The sequence below is a fragment of the Dipodomys ordii genome, unplaced genomic scaffold (assembly GCF_000151885.1).
Source record: "Dipodomys ordii isolate 6190 unplaced genomic scaffold, Dord_2.0 Scaffold3, whole genome shotgun sequence".
NCBI lineage: Eukaryota > Metazoa > Chordata > Mammalia > Rodentia > Heteromyidae > Dipodomys > Dipodomys ordii.
This window is the reverse complement of record NW_012267219.1, coordinates 18,649,089-18,674,721: the sequence shown is the minus strand read 5'-3', so window position 1 is coordinate 18,674,721 and position 25,633 is coordinate 18,649,089. Positions and strand designations below refer to the sequence as shown.

General features: G+C 33.8%; 1 protein-coding gene across 1 annotated transcript in view; it reads right to left on the bottom strand.

The window, feature by feature from the left end:
* The window catches only part of Ptprq (protein tyrosine phosphatase, receptor type, Q), a 168,776-nt gene that overhangs the window by 126,821 nt on the left and 16,322 nt on the right, over positions 1–25,633 (bottom strand). The window contains exons 9-17 of the mRNA XM_013020306.1: positions 22,381–22,553; positions 14,481–14,658; positions 12,962–13,123; positions 12,680–12,859; positions 12,022–12,129; positions 11,396–11,677; positions 5,338–5,520; positions 3,862–3,963; positions 266–386 (exon numbers count right to left, since the gene is read on the bottom strand). Coding sequence (XP_012875760.1) covers positions 266–386; positions 3,862–3,963; positions 5,338–5,520; positions 11,396–11,677; positions 12,022–12,129; positions 12,680–12,859; positions 12,962–13,123; positions 14,481–14,658; positions 22,381–22,553 — 1,489 coding nt within the window. The remainder of the gene's footprint in view (positions 1–265; positions 387–3,861; positions 3,964–5,337; positions 5,521–11,395; positions 11,678–12,021; positions 12,130–12,679; positions 12,860–12,961; positions 13,124–14,480; positions 14,659–22,380; positions 22,554–25,633) is intronic.

Sequence of the window (25,633 nt, the reverse complement as noted above, 5' to 3'; positions counted from 1 at the left end):
ATATGCTTGCAAATCAAATAAGTTGATCAGTCAGACTTTTAAGAGTGCAAACTATATATAATAATTGCTTCTTAGTTTTAATAGCAAATATTATATTACTAGTGCTACAAAACATGAAGCATATTTGCTGCTTAATCAAGTATTTTAAGTAGCCTATTAATAATCAGGTTCCTAAGTGGCATCGGATTCTGAAATAAAAACCTACATTCCTATTATGTTACAGATTAATATTTGTTCTCAGAACTACTTCCAAAAAAATTCTTACCAGACATAAACTGTGTAATAGAGGATAATTCCATTTGGCTCCATGGGCGGTTGCCATGACAACTTCACAGTGACACCAGACAACTGTTTCACAGAGAAGTTTTGAGGAGGAGAAGCAGGGGCTGAAAAATTATAGAATAGAACAATGCATTTCATAAAATATATAGGAGAAAATGTTAAAATGCAAATGCACAGATTTTAAATGATAAACTTTCTGCTCAATGAGTCCTGACTGCTTTTTGCCACAGACCCCAGAATATGTTTACTTTCAAATGTGATGATAAAAGAAGATTTTGCATGGTGGGGTTAGAACATCTGTTTCTGTGATTCAATGGAAAAGATTATTTCATGAGAAAATACAAGAAAGAGTATGTCACAGTGACTCACCTACTGTTCAAGTGTATCTTAGTAAATTATTATCCTCTAACAAGAACAAACACTTGATTAGAGTGAATAAATGTACTATAGAATAAAACTGAACTCGAGACAGTAAAAAAGAGTTGGAAGGAAAAAGAATCACACATCTAAGAAGTGGGAAATTGATAGCATAACACTGGAAGAGCAGTTACCATGACTGACCTCACCAATGATAACTACGTTCCTCAGTCTCAATGGTGTTATTAAACTGTAAAGTAATATCAACATCTGCTCACTGACTACAAATTGAATGCTTTACAAAGGAAACACCAATGTAGCACAAAAACAAGAAGACAGTTCTGGAACTAGTAATTCTGTTAAAGAAGAATATAAATAATTTTGCATTTTTAATATAAGAATATTATAGAATGGTAATTCCTTTGCACAAATATTTAAATAAAAAGATAACAATAATTTATTATATATTATATTTATAAGAATATGTAATAATAATATATTATACAATATAATATATATGAGAATATTCTTTTATAAGAATAGAAATAATTTTAGTAATCTGTACTGGAATAAGCAATAAAAACTTCACTGCAAACCAGTAGGAGAAGTTTATATTTCAACTTATCTGAAATATTTATAATGTAATTCTCAACTGCTATAGAGAATTAAAATATTATTGTTGTATATAAAAAGTATACTCTACAAAAATTTGGTTCATTATTTTAGTAACAGAAAATGAACTTTTATGTAGTTCATACAGATTCTGAGAATTGGTTTGAACCTTTAAACTATAGCTCCTCTATAGGTCATTATTTCTAATAATTAAAAATGCTACTTGAATTGTATCAATTTTTTAGAACCCAAATAAGTTCAGCGACAGCTATGTGCACATTTCTATTACTTTACTAGCAATAAGTTTATTAAACAAAGATTTGTGAGATGAGTATATCCCCAATGGAACTGAAATAAAAATGCTATGGAATACTGATTTTGATATAACCTCTGTTATTTAAAATTGTCTATTTTCCAGACAAATGAGAACTCTCATTCATCAAGGCAATAATCTGTTCATATTATGTCTTTGTTTTCAAAATATGACCTCATTTTATTTTTGGCAAAATATCACCTTTCCTGCTTTTTTCACCCTTCAAGTCACACCTTAGATACAACTTCCACAATAATTATGGTCCCCCTTAAGATTCGCTGAATAATTTTTGGAAATACTTAAACCAGTAACTAACATAAAAATCATTTGCCTATGCTTTTGTTGAACTTAGTTTCTTCTTCAAACCTCAGTCTCCTTGAGGGTCAGGTGCACCTAAACCCCAGTAAGGAAAACTTCTTCAACCCATTCTCAGTGTGCTGTAACTTCTCAAGAGAGGAATAGAGTCTTTCTTGTTCTTTACTTTGTTTCTCAAAAATCATAAAATGAGGCCTGGTACTCGGATGAACATTTACCTTGGTAATTCACACTTTTTAAATCATTACCTTTTCAGCAGTTGTACAAAGGGGGTTCAATTCTATTTGTCAGTTTATGAGTAAAACACATCTTGATCAGTGTCACCCCTTTCATTATTTTCCCCTATCTCTCCAAATCCCCTCAATTTCCTTATGTTCACTGAATATTATGATTGCAATCTCCCAACTGGGAATCCACATTTTTAACAGCCTGAGTGATTTGATGCCTAATACAATTTGGAAGGATTTATGTGAGTGGTAAAATCTCTGCCTGTTTAAAATACATGTTCATTACCTGCCTGCTTCCTCCAGATTCTCACCATTAGGTCTATTTGATTAGATCACATATTTAAATCTGGCACTATTTCCAGAAAGATATTGCTAAAATGATTTAATACATCTAAGGCAGAAGAAAGCGAAAGCTTCTTCCCTACCCTTTTACTATTGATCTACTGGGAAGGATTCATTCATTACGTTCTTTTTTCACTTTGAGAGCAAGGAGAATGTACCTATGGAAAAATAAAAATTCAGAGAGAAGTTTTAGTGGAGAGGAGCAAAAGTACTGAATAGAGGAATTGCACTTAGAAACTTAAGCATCTCTGAGCATACTACCAGGAGACTTGCGAGAAATGAAGTGAAAATGGAGAGGCTTTCAAAGAGAGAAGAGGATTAAAAACAAAAACTGCACTATTTTGTGTAGAATGAGCAGTGCAATGCAATGTGTTTCACTTTTCCAGAAGGGTCTAATGATCACTGTGCTCTAAACTCACAGAGCATAAATTAACTCAGGATGGACGTCTTCTTGAAAGAAAGATACAAGGGAAATAAATACTCCACAAACACTTATAACTTACTCTGGCCAACTCTCATAACTACAGGAAATCCAGTCACATAAAAAAACAAATGTTTCAAATACACAATGTATAAAATATAATATGTAAATCCCAGTCCCAAATTCATCCCATAAGTCATTTTCTTAGCATGATACAACACTATAACCTGGTGAGGTACTAATGTAAATTGGTCTTGGTAGTAAGGTTGATTTTACTCAGTTTAAGAAAAAGTATATTTACATATTCATTGTTAAGGCCATTAATATTCAAGGAGATTGCATCTTGGTCAGTTATGAAGAGAACCTTGTAGATCCTAAATTTATTAACAAGAAAATATTTTAAATGTCTTGTTAATTAATTTTGATTTTAAGACTATAACAAAAATATGACATTATTGTAAGAGAAAAATAGTTTTGGAGTAACAATGTCATATACACATATATATGTGTATTACCCAATTAAAAATAAATTTACATCATTTCTATTGTCATGAGAAGGGAAAATAATTTTTAAGACATGATTTTTAAACATTTTGGGACCAATGCCAGAAAATGATAAAAGTTGTTGTTTGAAAAATCCACCGTAAAACTTATCTAAAGATTTATTCTTATGAATACAAAAGTTGTAAAACACATTTGTAACTTATAGCTTGATGTTCAAACTTTTGAAAGAAATAGTCATAAAAATTCCAATAAAATCATTTATTTTACACAAAACTATTTCAAAAGCAAAAAATTCATTTTATAACTGATTTTATCTAATGTAAATCTGATTTAGCTAGCTTTTTTTAAAAATCATGACACTAAAATTTCTATATGGTGCTGGTGGATAGACAAGGCCTGGAGAATTTTTATACTAGGGTTCAGTCTATATATATGTTTCTTAAGATGTTATGGAATCAAAATATATCAATCAATGCTACTATATTTACCATCTTCTTCAGTCAATATGCTTACTGGCACACTTCGAACTCCTTCACCTATGAGTGTACTAGCAGATACCTCAATCAGATATTGGGTATATTTCTTCAGTCCTAAATAGAAATCAAATAGATAAAATAACATTAGAAAAATCCTGGGCATCTACCATGAACATCATGAGCCAGGATATGATAAGGACACCTGCACATCCATGTTCATTGCTGTACTATTCACAACAGTCAAAATACCAAAACAACCCAGATGCCTCATAGTAGATGAGTAGATCCCAAAAATGTGCTTCCTATATACTATGGAATTTTACCCAGCCATTAGAAAGAAAAAAATAATGCCATTTGCAAGGAAATGGGTGGAACTATAACAAATCATGTTAAGTGAGGTAAGCCAAGCTCAGAGACACAATGGGCACATTCTCTCTGATATGTAGAATTTAGATCTAAAATGCACTGGAACATGATAAATTATACAAGATTCTAGATACTCACACACAATGAGACCAAAAGAGGATACTCTTAGGAGACAAACACAAAGTCATAATGCCTAAGTGCCTCTTCATATTTTTATAAAACAACATACATACTAAAATAAACACCAAGATATCGAAACAAGACACTTCCTTTTTTCCGGTTTTAGTTTTGGATGGTTCTGACTTCTTTGCATTATGTATGAAATGTTCAAGTATACATCTTTGGAAGGGCTGGGGAAGGGTACAGACCTCCAGAGAAAAAGGGTGAAAAGTGTAACAGTGGGGATCACTGGAAATTGATGAAAGTGAACTACACACTTGAGATGGAGATGGGAGGGAGGGACTGGGAGAGAATGAGAGAACAGATGACACTGTACCAAAGGTAATAGATTCATTATCTGACTCGTGTAATTGTAATCCCTTTATATATCACCTCTATCATAACAAAAAGAAATTAATTTTTTAAAAAAGTCCTTTAAATTGAGTATGGTAGTTGGAAGGCAGAGCCTGACATACATAGCAAAGACCTGTCTAAAAGGAAAAGAGAAAGAGACTGTGAGAGAGAGAAAGGAAAGAAAAGAAAAGAAAAATCAAAGACAGATGAAGGAAGGAAGGAAGGAAGGAAGGAAGGAAGGAAGGAAGGAAGGAAGGAAGGAAGGAAGGAAGGAAAGAAGGATCAAATACCTCGTCATGATGAATGACAGGTGAACTCTTGAAAGGTTCTCAATTCAATAATCTTCCCAAAGTTAAAACTACAATACTATTTAGCAATAATTCTTTCTATTATGAAGACAAAGCTTTGGATAATGTGGAAGGAGATTGACCTAGAATATTCTTTCACACAACCTGCAATAAACTTTTAGCTCATTTCACCAAAAAGATTGTCCATGCCCTATGTAGAAACAAGCACATTGAAAATGTTTAAATAAATTATTAGTCTAATGTTTTGTGGTCACAATGTCAACATAAATGCAAATATCCACTGTTAGATTTGTTCTCTCACCTTTAATGTTCTGGGTCAAAGAGGTTGTATTTATTGTTCTTTCCTCATTTCCATTACTTCTCTTGAGATAAATTGTATATTTTTGTATGACACCATTGGGACTGCTTGGAGGAAGGTATGATATCTCAATCTCTCCAGAAGAAATGTTCTTGTAAGTAATATTTTCTGGTGCACTATCAGGCACTGTGAAATAAATTAAAATATATTAGCATGAACAAGTTCCTTCTAAAAATCTATTCTGCTTCCATTTTCATGTAAGTGTGTTAGATTATACACAAACTTTAACCACAATGTGAACATAACATATATCCTACAAGCATAAGCTGTAGATAAAATGTAGCACTTATAAGTGTGCAATAAGTTTGATCTCAAATGAAAAAAATAATAATATAGTTCTGCATAGCAACACTGGATAATATGTTTCAGAAAAGATTTAAAACACTAATTACAGGGTTGGGAATGTGACTTAGTGGTAGAGTACTTGCCTTCATAGTATTGTCTGAAGCCATGGTTTCTATTCCTCAGTACCACATAAACAGAAAAAGCCAGAAGTGGTACTATGGCTAAAGTGGTAGAGTGCTAGCCTTGATCAAAATAAGCTAGGGGACAGTACTCCTTGAGTTCTCTAGCCCAAGGACTGGCAAAAACAACAACTCCAAACCCCTACCTGTTAATTACAAGGTATTTTGTCCTAATGAACAATCAGATGCTAAATAGAAAGTTAGAAAGTATTTAAATTTGATTGTACTATTCACTAATAATTCTTTTCATAAAACTTAGCAGGTACTTTGGGCTCAAAGTAAGAACTAAGGTAGTCAAAAAAAATCTGTGTTAGAATTGAGATTATATCATATGACCGGATAACAAAACGATCTCCTATAAAAGCAGGGTATCAGTAATAAAGTATTGGCTCACTGTATTTGATAATATTTCTGTGGTATTAAATGTAATTTTATAAACTTGCTTGTTTTTATTGTCAGTCCTGGGGCCTGAACTCTGGGCTTGGGCACTGTCCCTCAGCTCTTCAGCTTAAGGCTAGTACTCTACCACTTGAGTCACAGCTCAATCCACTTCCAGCTTTTTCTGCTTATGTGGTGCTGAGGAATTGAACCCAGGGCCTCACGCATGCAAGGCAAGCACTCTACCACTAAGTCACCTTCCCAGCCCAACATAAACTTGTTATCTATGCATATTCAATAGTAAAAATCAAATATTGAGTTTTTATTTCTGGCAAAAAATTGAAAAAGATACTGAATAAATATTTGACTTAAAATAACCAAAACTCTGTAGAACATTAAAATATTTTCCTTTAAGAATTGTAAAGCTGACAACAAAATTAGAAATCATTGGGGGACAAAAGGAGATTAAGTATAAGTATCAAACAAAATATAAAGGCACAAAATAGTCAGGTTCTGGTGGCTCACACCTGTAATCCTAGCTACTCAGGAGGTTGAGATCTGAGGATTGAGGTTCAAAGCCAGCCTGTACAGAAAAGTCCCCATGAAACTCTTATCTCCAATTGGCCACTCAAAAACAAAACAAAACAAAACCTAGAAGGGCAAAGAGGCTTAGAGACAGTAACCAGGCCCTAAGTTCAAGCCCCATAACACTCTCTCTCTCTCTCTCTCTCTCTCTCTCTCTCTCTCACACACACACACACACACACACACAACATTGTAAAATAAAGTCCAAGGTTGGAATCTAGTTCTGCAGCTAACTTTGCCTTAAAGAGTACTGATGTAGGTTCTTCAAAAGACTCCACATAGAGCTCCCCTATGACCCAGCAATCTCACTTTTGGGCATTTACCCAAATGATCACAAACAAGGCCATAATATAGCTACCAGCACAACTATGTTTATTGCAGCATTATTCACCATAGCTAAGATGCCAACCCAGATGCCCCTCAGTAGATGATTAGATCAAGAAAATGTAGTGTATATATTATATATAAATTTATATACAATTATATATAAATTATATAAATGTATACACACACACACACACACACACACACACACATATATATATATATATATATATATATATATATATATATCCTATGCCTCTATCATTAGGAAATGGAAAGACTTGGAAAACATTCTATTAAGTGAAGTAAGCCAGACCCAAAGAAACACAGGTCCCATGGTTTCCCTTATTTGTAATACGTCTAGGATAGGTCTAGGATAATCTTACTAGACAAGGAGAAAACATCAAAAGCTATATACATATGACCATATAAGATGATGCTAAGGGGCTGGGAAGGTGGCTCAGAGGTAGAGTGCTTACATGAGGCCCTGGGTTTGATTCTTCAGCACCACATAAGCAAAAAAAAAAAAAAAAAAAGCCAGATGTGGCACTGTGGCTCAAGTGGTAGAGTGCTAGCCTTGAGCTGAAGAGCTGAGGGACAACATCTAGGCCCAGAGTTCAGGGCCCACAACCACCACCAACAACAACAAAAAGATGATGCTAAGCGAAATGAACCCAAGATAGGGACACAAGAGGTTTCATCTTTGTTGCTGTTGTTTGTAATCTACTATGTGATTTTTTTGTTTTTCTTGTATGTTCTTCCCCCATGGTATAACCCATTTTCACTGCATTTGATGTTGGTGCCCTGCATCTTGTATATACATTTTTCTAATTTGGGGAGGGGAAGGGAAATAACAAAATGCTGAAATAAGCATATAGGTTGACCATTGTAACAATGAGATGTACAAGATACTATGTTGAAAATGAACTTGTCAGGGGAGGGAGGAATTGGAGAGATGGTGGGGGGAAGGGATGGTAGGGGAAAAACAAAGAAAGAGGTTAACAATTCTCAATAGGAAACTTACTCATTACCTTACTCAGGTAACTGTAACCCCTCTCTACAGTATCTTTACAATAATAATTATATATATATATATAGAGAGAGAGAGAGAGAGAGAGTACTGATGAACTCTGGTAGCCGTGCATTTGCTTATTAACAGAAATGTGCAGTGCCACAGAGTGTCACATTAGGTCATAGAGCTGAAAATTAAGAGGATGGGTACTGAACTCAACACTCCATCAGTAGGCTTCTGGCATCTGAAAGTCAAGTGTCAAGATAGTCTACTATTGTCCACTCAAATGGGCGGGCTAAAGAGCTTTGGGATAAGCTGTTTGTCGCTCTCTAATTTTCCTACTAACCTTATTAAACAAGCCTTGTTATTGGACTCAACCATCTATCCCCATCAGTTCTTTTCCTTTACTATAATTTATGAGTCACTTTACTTAAATAGTCCTGTTTCCTTGCTTATAAAAAGTTCTAGCCAGCTGTGGGTGCCTCATGCCTAGCTACTCAGGAGGCTGAGATCTGAAAGTTGTAGTTTGAAGTCAGCCTAAGCAGGAAAATCCATCAGACTTTTATCCTTAATGAATTGCCCAAAAATTGGAGCTGTGGATCAAGTGGTAGAGCACCAACCTTGAGCAAAAGAGCTCAGGGATAAAGCTTAGGCCTTGAGTTTCATCCCAGGACTGGCATACACACACACGCACACACACACACACACATGCACACACACACACACACACACAAGTTCTAGATGCTTTGTAAGATATTTTCCAGAACTGCATTTTATTATATATAATTTTAAATTATATTTCAAATTAAATTCATATATTCACTTAAGTTCATTATCCTTGCTTTCTAATTAAGCTCATACAGATAAAATAGAAATTAAATTTATTCGCTAGTACTAAGAGAATATATACATGTAATAATTAGAAAGGAAAATGTTTTATAATTAATAATTAAAATATCCTTGATGTGGTGATCCCTTCAATAGTAAAACAGTTGATAAACATTCATAAATATAGGCACTTTTAATATCGCATAGGATGTTATAATGTTATTTATTTATGCTATAAAAAACCCAAACAGAAAAATATCTCTACAGCAATGAATAGAAAGACTTAAAACACATCCTATAACTTTTCACCTTTATTGATGGCTCTGAAAAAGAAATGAGCAGTATAGTCAGATGAGATTAGAATTAACACCAGCTTCATTGCTTATCAGTTGGATGATCTAAAGGTCATCAATTGCTTAAGCAATTAAACACTAACTGAAGTAAGGAGGTCAGGTCTGGCTGGCACCATATTGACCACATGGTGGCTGGTAGGGTCTGGCATCTTGTCTTCATGCTGGTGGAAGGAAACCCCCTTCCCTCCCTCCTAAGTGATGGGTGTGCCCGCCACACTTAGCTGATAGGTTACTGAATCTATCAGTCCAGTGGCTGGGCCTGGGAATTTTCTGTGGACCTGCCCACTGGCTGACCCTATTTAGGCCTAGACCTGGACACCATGCCACGGGTCTCTGTAATCCTGTCCTGTGTCCTGTGTCCTGTCTGCTGTGTCTGATGTCCTATCTGCTGGCTCATCTCTGGTCATCATGGCATCCCAATTCAGCTTTCCATCAGAGCTGAATTGGTTTGTTGGTATTGTTTTTGTTCTTTCTTTCCTCTCTGGCCTATTTCCTAACCGTGTTATATGTATTTGGGGGCTGCAAGCCTTTGTAAAACCTGCTAACTATATAATAAAGATTCCAATATTCCATCTTCCAAAATGTGACTTCCCTGAGAATTCACCTTACAACATAAGTAAATTTTAAGAGGGCAAGAAATCATGTCCTTCTACACTGCTAAATATTCAGTGGAGCCTGGCATAGTACAAATATCTGTTGAAAGAAAGAACTACTCAGATCATCAGTTTTTCACGAGACAATGAAGATCACAATTTAGTGTTTTACTTTAGAAGTACAAAGACAATTTGTGTGAAAGCTACTAGCAAGAGCCCATGGTATTCCAGAGGCATTCAAAATTTGTTCATTTCTTTCCTTAACCTAGTGTAAAAAAAAAAGCATGTCACTGAAGAGCGTATATTTTCTCTAAAATATTGACTTAGGTACAATGTCTACAAAAGGAAGGAGCATGTCCATAGATAATTCAATTTTAATTAAGTATGCCTAAAAAGGACATATCAGGTGTTAATGATACAAATGCTCCTTCTTCTTTTTCTTATTACTACAACGATAATTGTCATTGCCTATGAACACTTTTGTGCTATTACATTGTATTAATTTCTATGCAGTCTCAAGAGAATGCTTTTACCCAAACGTAAGCTTTCTTATATTTCTAGAATTTCAATGTCAAGGACAAAACTTCATGGATATTATCTGGCCAATTCATATGGAATTACTGATATTTGACCATTTATAATCTATGAAAATGAAAATTTGATAATGTTTAACAATAGCTAATTAATAAATATTTATTCTTTTAAATGTACATTTTTTTCTTTGAAATTTTAAGTCTTAAAATTTGGTTAACTATTTTAAAATAAGACCATTCTCTATATTTAGTTCTAAACCCTCAGCATGCATTATGGAATTGCCCTAGTAATAAATCTTCCAGATGTCCTTGAATGAACAGACACAAGGATCAAGAAAATATAGTATATATATACATATATATATATATGAAATGGATTTTTACTCATCCACTAGAAAGTATAATGTTTCACCATTTGTAAAGAAATGGAAAGAACTGGAAAAGATTAAGTGAAGTAAGTAAGACCTAGAGAGAGACAAAGGATGAATGTTTTCCCTTACATGTGGAAGCTAGACTCAGCTTATAAGTAAATATGTTGGGTGGTATGCTACTGTGTACAATTGTATTAGTGGAAATATGCCCTTCTGTGCTTCTGCCATCCACACATAGACCTCATTAGAGTATAGCAATCTATCCTTGTGAATATATGTCTGAAGCTAGTAGTTAATCAACACCAGATTTATAGGTACATTGTCTTTTATTTGAAAAATTCACTTGCTCTGTTATCAAAAATCCCCTTAGGTATGTGTCCTTTCCCACACTTTTTGCCAGAAAAAGCAAAGAAATTTCTTGGCTATACACACACACACACAAAAAAAAATAGTAATGAATTTCTCAGGTTACTAAACCATAAACAGCATGCAATTGTGAGATATATTTACTACATTGTTATGCATTATTAAATATCAACAACAAAAAAGGTAAAACTTACCTGTCTCAGAAGTCCTTACAGAGAGTAATGATGATGAGTGATTGCCATGACCAACTTTGGTATAAGACCTGACAGAAATGTTATAGAGGGTGTAGGGTTTTAAGTCCTGTAAAAGTATGTTTGTTGTTGAGGTATTCTTTGTAAACAAAGAGTCTATATTTTCATAAAGTACTTCATAAGCAATAATAATCCCATTGGGCTTCTTAGGTGGTGACCATTGTAATTTCATTTCACTTGGGGAAACTTCAATTACTTCAACATCCTCAGGTGATGATTCTGGCTCTGGGAGAAGAAAACAAAACCTAAAATACCCGCATTTTTCTCATTTATATTGTTTCAAGACTAAAAGAAGCATAAATAGAAGCAATAGGCATATGAAGCCAATTTTCATTCCTTTCTCTTCCCTTCCTTTCTTTCTTCCTACCTACCTTGTTTCCCTCCCTTCTTCATTCATTCCTTCCTTCTCCCCTCCCTCCCTCTCTTTCTTTTCCTTCCTTTCCTTTCTCCTCCCTTTTCCATTCCTTTCTCCCTCCTTCTCTACCTTCCTTTCTTTCCTTCTTCCCTTCTTTCCTTCCTTTCCTCCTTCCTTCCTTCTCATTCATTAATACTGCATCTGCTATTCTTACCATCCTCTGGAGTTTTGATAAAGATGTCATTCTCTTCAGACAAAGGACTTTCTCCAACATGGGTTGAGGCAGACACTCTCATTTTGTAACTTGTGTATTTTTTTAAACCTACAAGGACAACAAAACATGTTTTAAAGTCATTGTGTGTGTGTGTGTGTGTGTGTGTGTGTGTGCGCGCGCGCACGTGTGTGTCTACCCAAATTCCTTCCTTTTGAAGAGCTTTCCTTAGAGATGATGTCAGATTTTCTGCCAATAAAATATTAAGTAGATCATCTAAAGGTGAAAAAGTAATTTTTGGCACTGTAAGAGAAATTGGCACAGATACCCTGTCAGATGAATTGATTTAGCTGATTTTCACATTCATTCATTTAATTTTTCAATAATGAGGTATTTTGATGAATCAGATATAGTATTTCCTCAGTCAAGTAAATTTCTGTGAAACTTACAATTTAATGAGTTTTAATCCTCTTTGAACAAATATAGGTAATGAAAAATATGGTTAGTAAAGTGGTTTCAGTGTTTTTAAATATATCCATAAAAACACAGAACAATGAAATCTAACCTTCTAGAGTATGTGTCTTGTAGTGTTAAAAGTAGAAGAGGTGTGTATTTTCCATCAAAATAAAGCTAAAAAAAAGAACAATATTGTTTGTTCTACCTGTTATGAGAAAGCTGTTATCTATAGTCGTCATCTGGAATGCTCTGTGAGTATCCAGTTCCATAGCATAAATTGTGTAATGAGTTATTTTTCCATTGGGATATTCTGGAGGATCCCAATATAACAAAATAGATGAAGAACTAATATTTTTATAGTTTATAATTTGAATGGAGCTTGGCACTTGAAAAGAAGAATAGAAAATTAGTGAATTAAAAGGAAATTGATGACAGCACCCAAGATCAACATTCTCATGTAATTGCTCTTAAAGAAACACATTCTTACCTTGCTCACGTGTCCTAACATTGAGAACCGTTGGTGGTCCCTCTCCCATGATGGTGAAAGCAGATACACTAATCATGTGCTCTGTGAAAGGTACAAGTTGCCTGATAACGTAAGACAGCTGTTCAGCAGCAATGTCAGTGATGTACAGATTCCTGGCTGTTACTATTTGAAATCAAGAAGAAAAAAAAGAAGAGGGTTGGCTTGATAGTCAAAATTATTTTTACTCAGTGAAACCTGATAGCACTTTGTATAGTAAACTCTTCAAACATGTCTGTGTATAACAGGTGAGTATAATTAACAATAAACATGATATCCATGATTTTTGTATAGCATATTGAATACTATTATGACTTATAAACATTCCCCATACAATTTCTAAACATGTATCTCAGAACATAGATTTCCTATTTTTTGGAAAAAAAAACACAGCTTTCCATGGACAATTAAGGATCATTTCTAGAAATAAACCCAAAGAAAGACTATAAAATGAAAATAATATAAATCAAGACTGCTCAATACCAGAAATTTTTTAAGTAAGAGTTTTATTTAGAGTCAGAAGTCACCTTACATTTGCTAGGCTCGATAATTTTTTAAAGCAAGCATTCATAGATAACTGACACAATAGGTGCCTGCACAGGATTTTAGTTATTCAGTTTTCACTTAGAACTTGTGCTTCCAAAACTAATTAGCAATTAAGCCAAACTTGAGGTATTTAAGGAAACAGCTATATCAGAAATTATGGTCTTCTTAATTTTAATGTTTTATCCAATCTGTTCTGAAGAAGAAAGATGGATCAATAAATGGTATAAACATATACTGAACAAAATGTGATTATTTTGCTAATTCTGCCACAAATGGAATAATATAGTGCTTTCTGTTTGAAACAGGACAAATACGAAATCAGAAACAAGGCAATAAAATAAAATATTCTCACTTAATATTTTATAAAACCTAGAGCTAATATACCTCTAGTCATCTAACCAAGGAGTTTTAATTTGCCACATATGACACTATCCTTTTAGAAACAAGAAGATCCATTGACTCTGAAGAACAAGTGTATACACTAATGACATCACCACATCATTGGGGTCATCTACACCTGTTTATCATCCCATGGGCTAGAGTTGTAACTTTCTGACCTATTTACCTTTAGTGACATTTGAAAACCTATTAGTCAAAAGCTGCAGAGAGTGTGAGGCCTGTAAATGATTTGAAGATATGTTAATCCCTCCCCATCACACCTGCTTTGGCAACTGTAATAACTGATTGTCTATGCAGCTTGGCTGGAGACTCTAGGGTGCTACTTTCTCTAGGAAGAAGGTCAAATGGGTGAGTGGGGGCAGCTCCTGCCTGTGTGGCATTTCCATTTGTTGCATGAGGTTATTCAGCAGTCAAAAAAATCTCACTCCAACTCATGGACCATTAATAATAGGGTTGAACTCTAAGCCAAGGTTCACATATCTGCTAGCTGGTACTAGTGGTTTGAATTCACTTTACTCAGAATTAAATTTTTACTTACCGATAGGTAAACTGTAGTCTTCAGCTCTATTCCTCACAGGAATGTTGTGTGGATGATTGTTATACATAAAAGAAGCGAGGGAATGCAGGTCAGAAGACATCTCTGCTGAGCCCTCATAAAATCCGATCATTGGCTCTACTATGCTCATCATCTCTGGAGACATGGGGTCATTTATGTGCTGCAATTGAAAGTAGATGTTTACAAAGACTGAAAAATCATGGTTATACTTCATGACTTCAAAACTTTTTACATTGGTGTCACATTTTCTTAATGGCATTTTCTATGCATTGCAAGATTTCTCTCTCAATCTACTAAAAACCTGCATACCTAGTGATGATCATCCTATTACTTATTAAACCAGTCCTGTATTTTGGAAAGAAGCAGGTATTTGTTTCTGACTTGAGTTAGTTTTTTTATGTTAAGATTATACATTTTCAAGGATGGATGCATAATTTCAATACCTTAAGGTCTATCCCCCAGATAGGAGGCACTCTAGGAATACTTTTATAATTGGTTTTGTTTTCGTATCCCAACATTTTTATTTGTATAACAAATGTAAGAGGCCTGAGTGCCTGCTTGTAATCAACTATAGTAATCTATTTATAAAGAACTGAAATTACTGGTAAGAATAAAACTGCACAGTTACAGTTGTCAAATTCTGTTTATAACACACTCATCCAGGGTTCTGCACTTCAGGAATAGTCTTTAAATACTCTTAAATATTCATATTTTAAGTATATTAAATATTCTTTAAAATATTAAGAAAGAAAGAGAGAGGAAGAAAGGAAGGAATCAAAGCAAAAAAGAGAGAAAGAAGAAAGAAAAAGAAAGAGAGAGAAAGTTCATCAAAGTGGTAGATATTGAAGTGAAAATATTGGTGCAGATTAGGGACATATATATATATATATATATATATATATATATATATATGGTAGAGATTTTTCTGTAGGGATAACATGATTCCTCTATTCCTTCTCCATCCCAACCCAGCATAACAGATTGAAATAGAATAGAAAAAGATGTTTTAGCCAAATAATCATAGGTGTCTGGTAGAAGGGCAACATTAATCATCAAAAGAGGTTAATATTATATAATTATGATATAATTATATAATAACCAATTCAAAGAGATTAATATACTATAATATTACATGATTATAGGTATAATATAATAATAACCAATGCACTGCTTGGATTCTAATTTGAATATGCCTATCAACATAGGATTCATAGAGATTATCAAGAAAACTTGAATATAATCTAGGTATTAGATGATGTAAATTGATGTCACTAATTTTGTCAGTGGTAGTCATGGTATTATTAAATGTATGAAAATGACCAAGTAATCATACTAGTTAGGCACATAGAAGCAAACTCGATATGATGTCTGGCATCTATTTTAAAATACATCTGCAGCAGAAACACAATGGAAGCCAGCTGGAGGAAGACCGGTAGAATGTTGTTAATTATTGAATCCAGGTGGTAATATATAAGGAGGAATACTGTAGGCTTTTTTCCACCTTCACACCTGCTTGAAATTTCACAAAATAAATCATTTTGAAAACAAAGGTGACAAAACTATGCCTTTATCAACTCTCAAGTTCTCCATCAAAACACACCTCCTAAACCCTATTTTAAAGAATATTCCATCATCACTTAAATGCTGTTGTCTCATCCATCAACATTTGTAATTAATTTATAATATAGGTTCTAGGTGTTTATAAGCATTGATAGACCTCTCAATTTCCTTATATGTTTTTGGGTTGTCTTCTTGCTAATGTCAAAGAACTTGATATTTTCAAGAAATAAATATGAAAAAAGAGATGCTAAGGAAAAATAATCTCAAGAATGCAAGAATTTTAGTTTCAATACCTAAAATACATACGATTTTAAACCTTGAATTTTCTGAAAGATAAAAAAGGGGCAAAATAATTCAAGAAAATATCCAAATGAGATCTATAAAATCAGCTCTTCTGAATCCTGTTTTATTCTTGCCCACAAAAGTATCTTGAGAAAAAGTAATGTGTAACCATGAGATATATTCATGTTATAATAGAGAATCCTGGAGAGGGAAGTTCAGATTGGACAAAGCAAAGACTTTCTATCTACCAGTGTCTTCCAGCATCTCATTTGTACTCTGTCTCCACCGGCAAATTAGGGAGGGCTGGAATCATAAGCACATAATTCAGAGATGTTCTGGTCTTCCAGTCAATAATCGAGGCCTGAACCAGACAGCTGTTTCCTCTATCAATCAGTCATCCTTGGATAATTTATTGTGTATAAAGCACTATTGATGGGACAATGAGGGGGTACAAAGAATTTCCCCTTGAACTAGGATTTTACATTAAGTCTCTCAATATTTTCTACTGCGTGTCAAATAAATTATCAAGAAACAGCTCATACACAGCATTCCATCAATAACTAAGCTAAGCATTTCAGTTAACAAACTGCCATTTTAAAGGAAGAGAGTTGTTTGAATACTCTTGACTCTGGGAATTTCTCAAATTTTTGTTTTCCTTGCAAACAATCTATAATCAGGGAAGTGACCTGGACATCGGTTTCAAAACAACTCAAAATTTAATCATTAATTGTTTCATGTCGTGAATATTTCTTACTTTGCCTCTTTCTTAAAGACATTAGATTAGATGTTATGTTTCCCAAAAGAGGAAAAAAGGTGTGTTAATTTCAAGAGCAAACCTTATTGAAAACGATTAGAATTGAAGAGAATAACAAGAAGGGACAGAGAGAAATGGGTGAAAAGGAAAATAGAAGTTTAAACAAAAAAATGTCTACTGTAATATTTAAAAGTTTGGACTCAATGAGTATGAAGGATAACCTAAGCACTACTGGCATTCTGTATGAGATAATTTGTATGGGTCCTAGATGATCTTGTGCACTTTAAGATGCCTAGCTACATCACAGGTTCCTATCATCCAAAGCATTCTCCCAGTTAAGACAATGAAGATATCTCCAGAGATTACCACATGTCTCTTGGAGAGCAAAATTGTCCCTGGTTAAGAGACTTTGACTTAGGATGTGAATGTCACAATTCATCAACATGAAAGGGCTTGCATACACTAGCCAAGAATCCTTGGAATTTATGTGAAAGAATTAGAAGTCTTCAGAGTTAAATTCCTAATCCACCTGAATAAACCAACTTAATTTTGCATGTAATTATCTTCATTGTAAGTGTAATATTGTTTGTGGAAAAAAAACTGACCTCTATCAATTTAGGCTCACTGGAATTCTGCTGAACTGAATTAATGAAATGTTTGACATATTTTTAAAGTAGTTTTTCAAAAAAGTTTCAGTTTAGCGAATGAGATTATGAGTACAATGTATCCAATCAACATCACCCCTTCCATCATTGATTTCTTTTTTTATTGTTATCTTTAAGTAGTTGTACAAAGGAGTTGCCACTTAACAAACAATTTACAAACAAAGCAATTCACAAATACATCTTGATCAATGTTACTCCTTTCAACATTCTCACCCATCCTCCCCATCCATCCCTTCCCTTAATTTTCTTAATTTTGCATTATACTCATCCATTAGAAAAAAATATATTGTATCATTTGTAAAGAAATGGAAAGACATGAAAAAATTATATTAAGTAAAGTAAGTCAGGCCCAGAGAAACAAAGGATTCCTGTGTTCCCTTACATGTGGAAGCTAGATTTAGCTTATATTAGTAAACACATCGGGTGCTATGCAAGTATTTACAAATGCATTAACTGAAATATGGTAGATTCAAGGGGAAACTCAAATGGTGTAATTTCTTAGAAAGGCAAAGTCAAAGCCCAACAAACTAAGCACCAGGAAATGAGTACTTTCAAGGTTTGGGGTGGCCAAGGGGAGAGGGGTAGATGAATGAAAAGAAGGGGAAGAGAATGCACACAGATTTATTCTTAAGAAATACTTTTATTTTAGTATAGGTATAATTTATGCTGTTATCAATAGAGCATGAGTAAGAAAAGTTGACAATTAGGACACTATATAATCCTAGGCAGATTTGAGTGACAAATACTTTAGGCTTATTTAATGACATTTATGTCCCATTTGTGCTCAATAAACTAAATTAATCTCAAGGTATTCCTAAACTGTCCTTAGCCTACTCTGTCGTTAGCTTTATTTTCTCCTGTCCTTAGCCCCATTTTGTTCCATTTGGCCAGAAATACCTTCGATGAAAGATACATCGATATTAATCTCAGATGTTTATAATATTAGGCATCAAGATAATGACTATTAGGAAAAAGTCTCAGACTTATAAGAGCATGCATAAAACCAGATGTATGTGTAAAATTAATCCAAAAATCCATCTCTGAAGGAGTGATTTTAAGGGTTTTCAGAATTCAATCTCAATAGAATGAGACTGTCAACTAAATTAATTTTAATCTTTGTTCTGATGAGAGTAAGTTTGTATCAAAAAAGAAAATATTTTTTCTCAGGCTGTTTCTAGTTGAATTTTATACATTCACTTTAAACTTTAAACACTACATTTAAACACGTCAGTTTAAACACTTTAAACACTACATTCACTGTAGACAGAGATTAATTAACCAACTACGACATACACACAAGAGAGTAATCCATGATAAGGACCTAGAAGCCATAAGTAATGAAACACTTTTAGTTTAATGAAAGGATAAACTTTACAGAATCTATGCCCATTGTTCTTAATTACTAAGTCATTGTGTATTGTAGTTATTTATACAAAGACTAACATTCTAAGCTGCTGTCTTAGGGTGTCCAATGAATTCTGAACATGTTTGCCCATGTGACCACAACTCAGGCACTACAGAGTTTTTGACTCCATTCTAGTTATTTGTTGAAATTCTCACAACCTGGGGGCACAGGAAGGATTGGAAGACATTTTGCTGGTTCCATATCTCATCCTCACAGTGCTATTGTCTATGGTGTAGGTCTAAAGAGGAGAGTTAGACCAACTGTTTAAACTATGGGGCAGTGGTTGCTTTTTATTCATTTCTATTTCTCCTGGGCTTTACAGAATACCAAGAATTTCATTCATAGTTAATAAATAAATGATGTAGGAACATACAGAAATCATGTTTTACACATGACAGAAGTGATGCCTCTGGCGTGATCAAGAATTTATAATCCAAATAACAATCCTCCGTCCACACCTCTTGGAGCCTTACTCCTTCAAAGCATCACTTGAACCATTTTTGTTTTCTATTCTTATAGATCTTACTCCCTAAAGTCACTAAATAATATGCTTCCCTTTCTGTTAGGGCTCATTTATTTGACTTTCTGCTATAAATAGTGAGAAGCCACATTACTTAAATACATGAATACATGTAAAATCATACCCATTCCTTAATCTTTTAGGTAACCTTTATAGTATAAATGATATACTAAAACCTATTAGAATAGGTATGAGAAACATAGAGCAGTGGGCTGGGAGACTGTGGCAGATGGTCTCTCCGGTGGTCCCTATTGTCCCTTCCTTTGAGCAAGGTAGCACCTGTTACTTGCCTCTCATCCATAGAATAGACAAAAGTGATAGGATATTACTCTCATGAACACACTGCCTGTATAGATATCTCTGCTGGTTTGAGGAATTTCTGAACTGATTAAGAAAGACCATAAAGCAAGACATTAAGGAGGGCTTCTCGAAGGAAAGAATAAAGTAACCAACTAAGAACCTGCAAGAAACCAAGGCCCAGGTGGTTCTACAGATCAAAGGAAAACCTCTAGATGAGATCAGATACCACCTCACCCAGACCCTTGCTATAGCCTGATGGAAAGCTAAGAGAAGGCTTCTGATCTCTGTTTGAACTCATAACTCACAGAACCTGTAAGATAACAAGTATGAACTGTACAAAGCTGCTAAATTTGTAACGAAAGTAATACCATGAGATAACAACAAAATTGCAGGTAAGAGAATATGCAATTTTGGGTCAGGGTTGGGACACATGGGGAAACAAATAGAAGTGCATGAAACTCAGTCTGGAAGAAGAAATAAATGGCCTTAACAATGACTGATTATTGAATGCTACTAAGTCAGGCATAACTCCAAGATTTCAAATGTTCATGGGAGTAGAACAATGGTGCAAACATCCAAACACATAAGGATGCCATAAAGTTTCACCCTCAAAGTCTTGTGAATCACTATTGCTTAAATATAATCTTCAGGTTAGCCAAGGGATTAGGGAAATCTAGGTCTATTACTTAGTACCAAGGCTTTAAGACAGCTCTCTTCAGACCCTGTTACTAGGCCTATTGAAAAGATTAATTGCCAGGACAACTTTCTTCTGTGTGACCTATGAAACCTTCAGAGGTTACCTCCATTTGAGGCCCCAATATCTCTCTCAAGTATCTTTGCCCCTTGCCAAACTCACTTCCTTTCCTCTTTCCACTACCCTTTTCTCTTACCCCTAAGAAGACTTTTGTTCTGGTTTGTTTTGGTTTACTGGGAAATGAGTTGAGGTAGTTTAGATACGATGAGCCCTAGCAAAACTTCTGATAGATAGGAGCAATTAGGAATTCATAGTGTCAGAAAGAAAGATCAGATTAGAAACTAGGGGAAAAAAAGAGTCATATCTATCAGAAGCAGTGATTGAAACTGTGAGACTGTAAGAAGAAAGTGTTATGAGATGATTGGAAACAGAACTCTCTGGAAAACCCTTTCTAAAGGTGTTAGAAAATAGAAAAGAGTGTTAGCTTTTCTATCTTCTTCATTTGTACTTGTTTAAAGCTAGCCTGAGTATTGTAAAGACTCAGCATATAAAACTGAAATGCACTTAGCAGCAAATGGTCTAAAAAGCTGGAGAGTGAGGGTGGATTCCACAAAAGCAAAGAAAATATAATCCTTTCAGAAAAGAATTATTCACCTAAGGGTATCTTGTAAATATAAGAATAGTTAAAATATTTAATTACTGTATTTGTGATTGAGGTTACTGGTGAAGTCTAACAAAACTTCAAAGCATTAAAGAGATTTTGAGACAGGGAGTGTCAACTAATTTATAGTAAGTGGAAGGAGAGTCCTTTATCTGAGGGAGGTACCAAAATAAAAAAATAATAAATGAACTCACCAAACCAAGAGTTTACTTCTTTGTCATTTTCCCACCTATCTAAACCAAATAGTGAACTATAGTATAAAAATATAAGTAAGAGTTTTCTGAAAGTTGACTTGTCTTAGATCATAGAACTACAAAAGGGAAGAGAAGCCAATGACCTTAAGCCATTTCGATTTAGAACTTGTGCTATATTTCCCCGCATCATCCTTCTGAAAGTTGAACTCCAATACCAATCACAAGGGAAACAGAAGTGTCAGAAACAAGTCCGATATAACAACAACAAAAAATAAAGTGTAATGTCTCTTATTGAGAGAGGATTCAGAAATAAACACTGAGTATCAACTAGGATAAATGATCAATGTCAAAATGAATAATCACAGCCGGCCATTAGTGGCTCAAGCCTATAATCCTAGCTATTCAGGAGGCTAAGATGGGAGGATTCAGGTTCAAAGCCAGCCCAGGAAGAAAAGAGATTCTTATCTTCAATAAACCACCAGAAAACTGGAAGTGGTGTTGTGGCTCAAGTGGTAGAGCACTCGCCTTGAGCTGAAGAGCTGAAGGACAACACCCAGGCCCAGAGTTCAAGCCCCACAACTGAAAAAAAATTACAACAGATCACAAATAATAGCACAAGTTCTATTATATGCCAGGTACATAATAAGTCCCTTATACACATTAGCTCATTAAGGCTTCATTGTTATAGGGACTTCTATAATCACCTCCTTTAAAAAGAATCTGAAGTGCAGAAAGGTCAAGTTAAATGTCGTGGATTAAAGTGTCAGCAATGACAGAAGCAAGGTTTAAACCCAAGCATTGTGCCTGAACCAAGCAGAAAGTGTTCATCAAAATGGGAAATGAATACCTCATCTTTTTCTGTGAGCAAAGTGTTTTCCAAGATTACTCCTGTCTCTAAGTCCAACACTGTCACTCGGTATTGGTTAATGATTCCATTTGGCTGTCGTGGTTTTCTCCAAGTAATTCTTATTTCTGTGGCTTCTACCTCTGCTAGTTGTAAATCAAATACTGCTCCTGGAACTAAAAGAAAAAAAAAAAGAAAAGTATAAGGGAGGGAAATCACACTTTCAAATATAAAAATATTCCCTAAGTTTTTCGGTTATGATTTAAAGTATATAAACAACTTTACTGGAAAATTGACAAATTTGATAAAAATAAAATATGGTATATGATTGCTTAGAGTCACGGATTTTCAATTAAATTTCTGAGCATTGCTCTCAAAACATAAATAAGGAATAGAATAACATGAAATAATCTTTTATAATCAAAATCTTATCAGTTTTGATCAAAACAACTGGATATCAAGAAGGCCTAGCTACTCCAGAGGTAGCAGAAAGAGAATGTTTACTTCAAGGCAACCGAAAGGTCTAGAAGTATGGAGCCCTTGACTAGAAAATGAAAGATTCTGAATTCAATTCCTAGAATTAAAAAAAAAGATCAGAAATTATCAATAAAAATAATTTCCCTGAAAAGCTATCTTTGAATGATTAATACTCAGATAGAACATTGAAGATTTCATAAAAGTTATAATAACATAGCAAAACGATATTTCTTTGAATGGAATAAAATGTTGTTAATAAATGTAATTAGACTAACTTTTAATTTATTATATGAAAATGTATGGAGTTGATTGATATTTTTTCTGCTGAGTTTTCAGGTTAATCATGTGAGTCTCAAATGATAGGGAGCTCTCAGTGAAGAAAAACTGGGACAAATTGGTTAAGATAACAATTGGTTAAGATAATAATTGGTTAAGATAAAGCACCAAGGACTTAAAGCAGCCTCCTTATAAAATCACCAATGCCTCCTGTTCCTCAAAATAATGGATGAGGACTTTAACCAGTTATATTCATAGCTCACTGTATAATTAAGAATTGTCTTCCAACCCTCACCTTCTTCAACTATAATATGGGTAACAATTTTATTTTTTCCTATAACTACACAAGGTTCCTGTAAGGAATAAATATTTGAAGAGAATTTCTAAAATATAGGTTTTATAATGAAAAACATGACATAAAACATTGTCCTTTATGATCAATATAAACACACACATTAAATTCATTTCAACTCTTTTGCAGTGGTACAGATGTAGTAACTTTGTTTCGAAGATATACACATTGTCTTAAAGGAAAGAGAAAAGGACGGCCTGCTTTCTTTTAAGACAATGGAAAAATACTGAGAATAATATTGTAACTTCTATATTAGTCATTCCAATACTCAAGATTCTGGTGTACAGCATGTAAATCACAAAAGCAGGAGATGAAATCAATATGGATATGTCTACCATTGACTAATCCAGTGAATCTCCCATTTATTTAATTAAATTATTGCACATCGACCTTATGCTTGTATCATTGTATTTAACAAAGTACCTTTTTCAATGGTGGAGCAACTTTCTAATTAGCCATGAAAATAACAATGGTATTAAAATAATGGAGCTCTCATTCTACTTTTAACACTTTATTTGGAGTTTTGATGTAGAAAAAGCTTTCATCAGTATTATATAATATAAATCATAGAAAAGATCAGACATTTACCAGTTTAATGTGAGTTCATGTAGAATCTTAATGAATAGAAAGTTTAATGACTAAATGAGAGCTCTATTAAAAATAAGCAAAATGGACTGTTCGACATGACATAACACATGAACATGGTGGGAAGATATTAAATATACCTAGCATAAGAGGATGTAAGTATATTTTACTATATGTATATATTTATTCTCTCTTTGTGAGCCAAATTTATGAGTAGTAGCTGATATTATTAAACTTTTTAATATCTACTTTTCAATAAACTTACAGCAGTGCCATATCACACCTAAAATTTCAATTCACATAAAAATCAAGTGGTTCAATATTTTCCCTTTAGTAGAAATGAAGCTTAGAAACTAAAATAAATAAAGTAGACAGGACTGTATCTTATCTATGAAAAGATACTTGATCTGCTGTACCACAGATTTTTAAGGAGAAACCACACAACTGTAGATTAGCTCTAACTCTTTTAATGCAAGCTAATAAAAGAAAATCACTATGCAAGAACATTATTCATGATTTATCATAAATTCTGAAAGGATTGCCCACTAAAAGTGGTGGCATAGGTAGAATGACTACCAACGAGTCATTTGCAAATAAAAATACATCTTTTAACCTTACTAACAAATGAAAAGCAATAAAAATGCATCTGTAAATCTTACTAACAAATGAGAAACAAAGTAGGCATATAACTGGTTAAAAAGATTACAAATGATTGCAAGGTTTTAAGTGAAAAGCTATTAGGGAAAATGGGGACAAGCGACATTATAACAAAGAAAACATCAAAATAATGTTTCCATTATTTAGCAAGTTCAACTTCCAATAGAAATGCATTTTGGACAAAAACTGAAAAGTAAAGGCCATTGACAATCCTGAAAAAAAACATTAATTTTGGTTTTGCAACAGAGATTATACAACTGTTCATAGAAAATAAGTTGAAGTTATTGAAGATAAAAGACTTCACTCCCATGGTTTATTTATAGAAGAATTAGTAAAAATTTCAATAATTTATTTTCTTTTAAGAAACTGTGATGTTGAATCGTCTTATACTAGTGATAGGAAATAGTTATTAGAAGGAAATAGAGCAATAAAATTTGCTTTGGCTTTACCACACACTTAAGAATATGTTGTCCAAATTAAATTAATCAGCATGATCAGATTTTGGAATAGGCAATTCTAATTATTTAAAAGCTACCACTAAAAAAAGCAATTTTTTATTTTTTGTTTATTCTTTTGAATTTCTCTTAACATGTATAAATTGTAGATAATAATAGTTTTACTAGGACATTATAAAATTAATATGTAAATAAATATGTAAATTGTGTATTTTCCTCATATTCACCCTTCATTGCCCTCAGTTATTCATACACAAACACACACACACACACACATGCTCGCGCGCACGCACGTGATTGCATACACACTAGTTCCCCTAATAGTTTCTCTTCAACTTCCTCTAAATCTGTTTCCTTTTCTTCTTCTTCTTCTTCTTCTTCTTCTTCTTCTTCTTCTTCTTCTTCTTCTTCTTCTTCTTCTTCTTCTTCTTCTTCTTCTTCTTCTTCTTCTTCT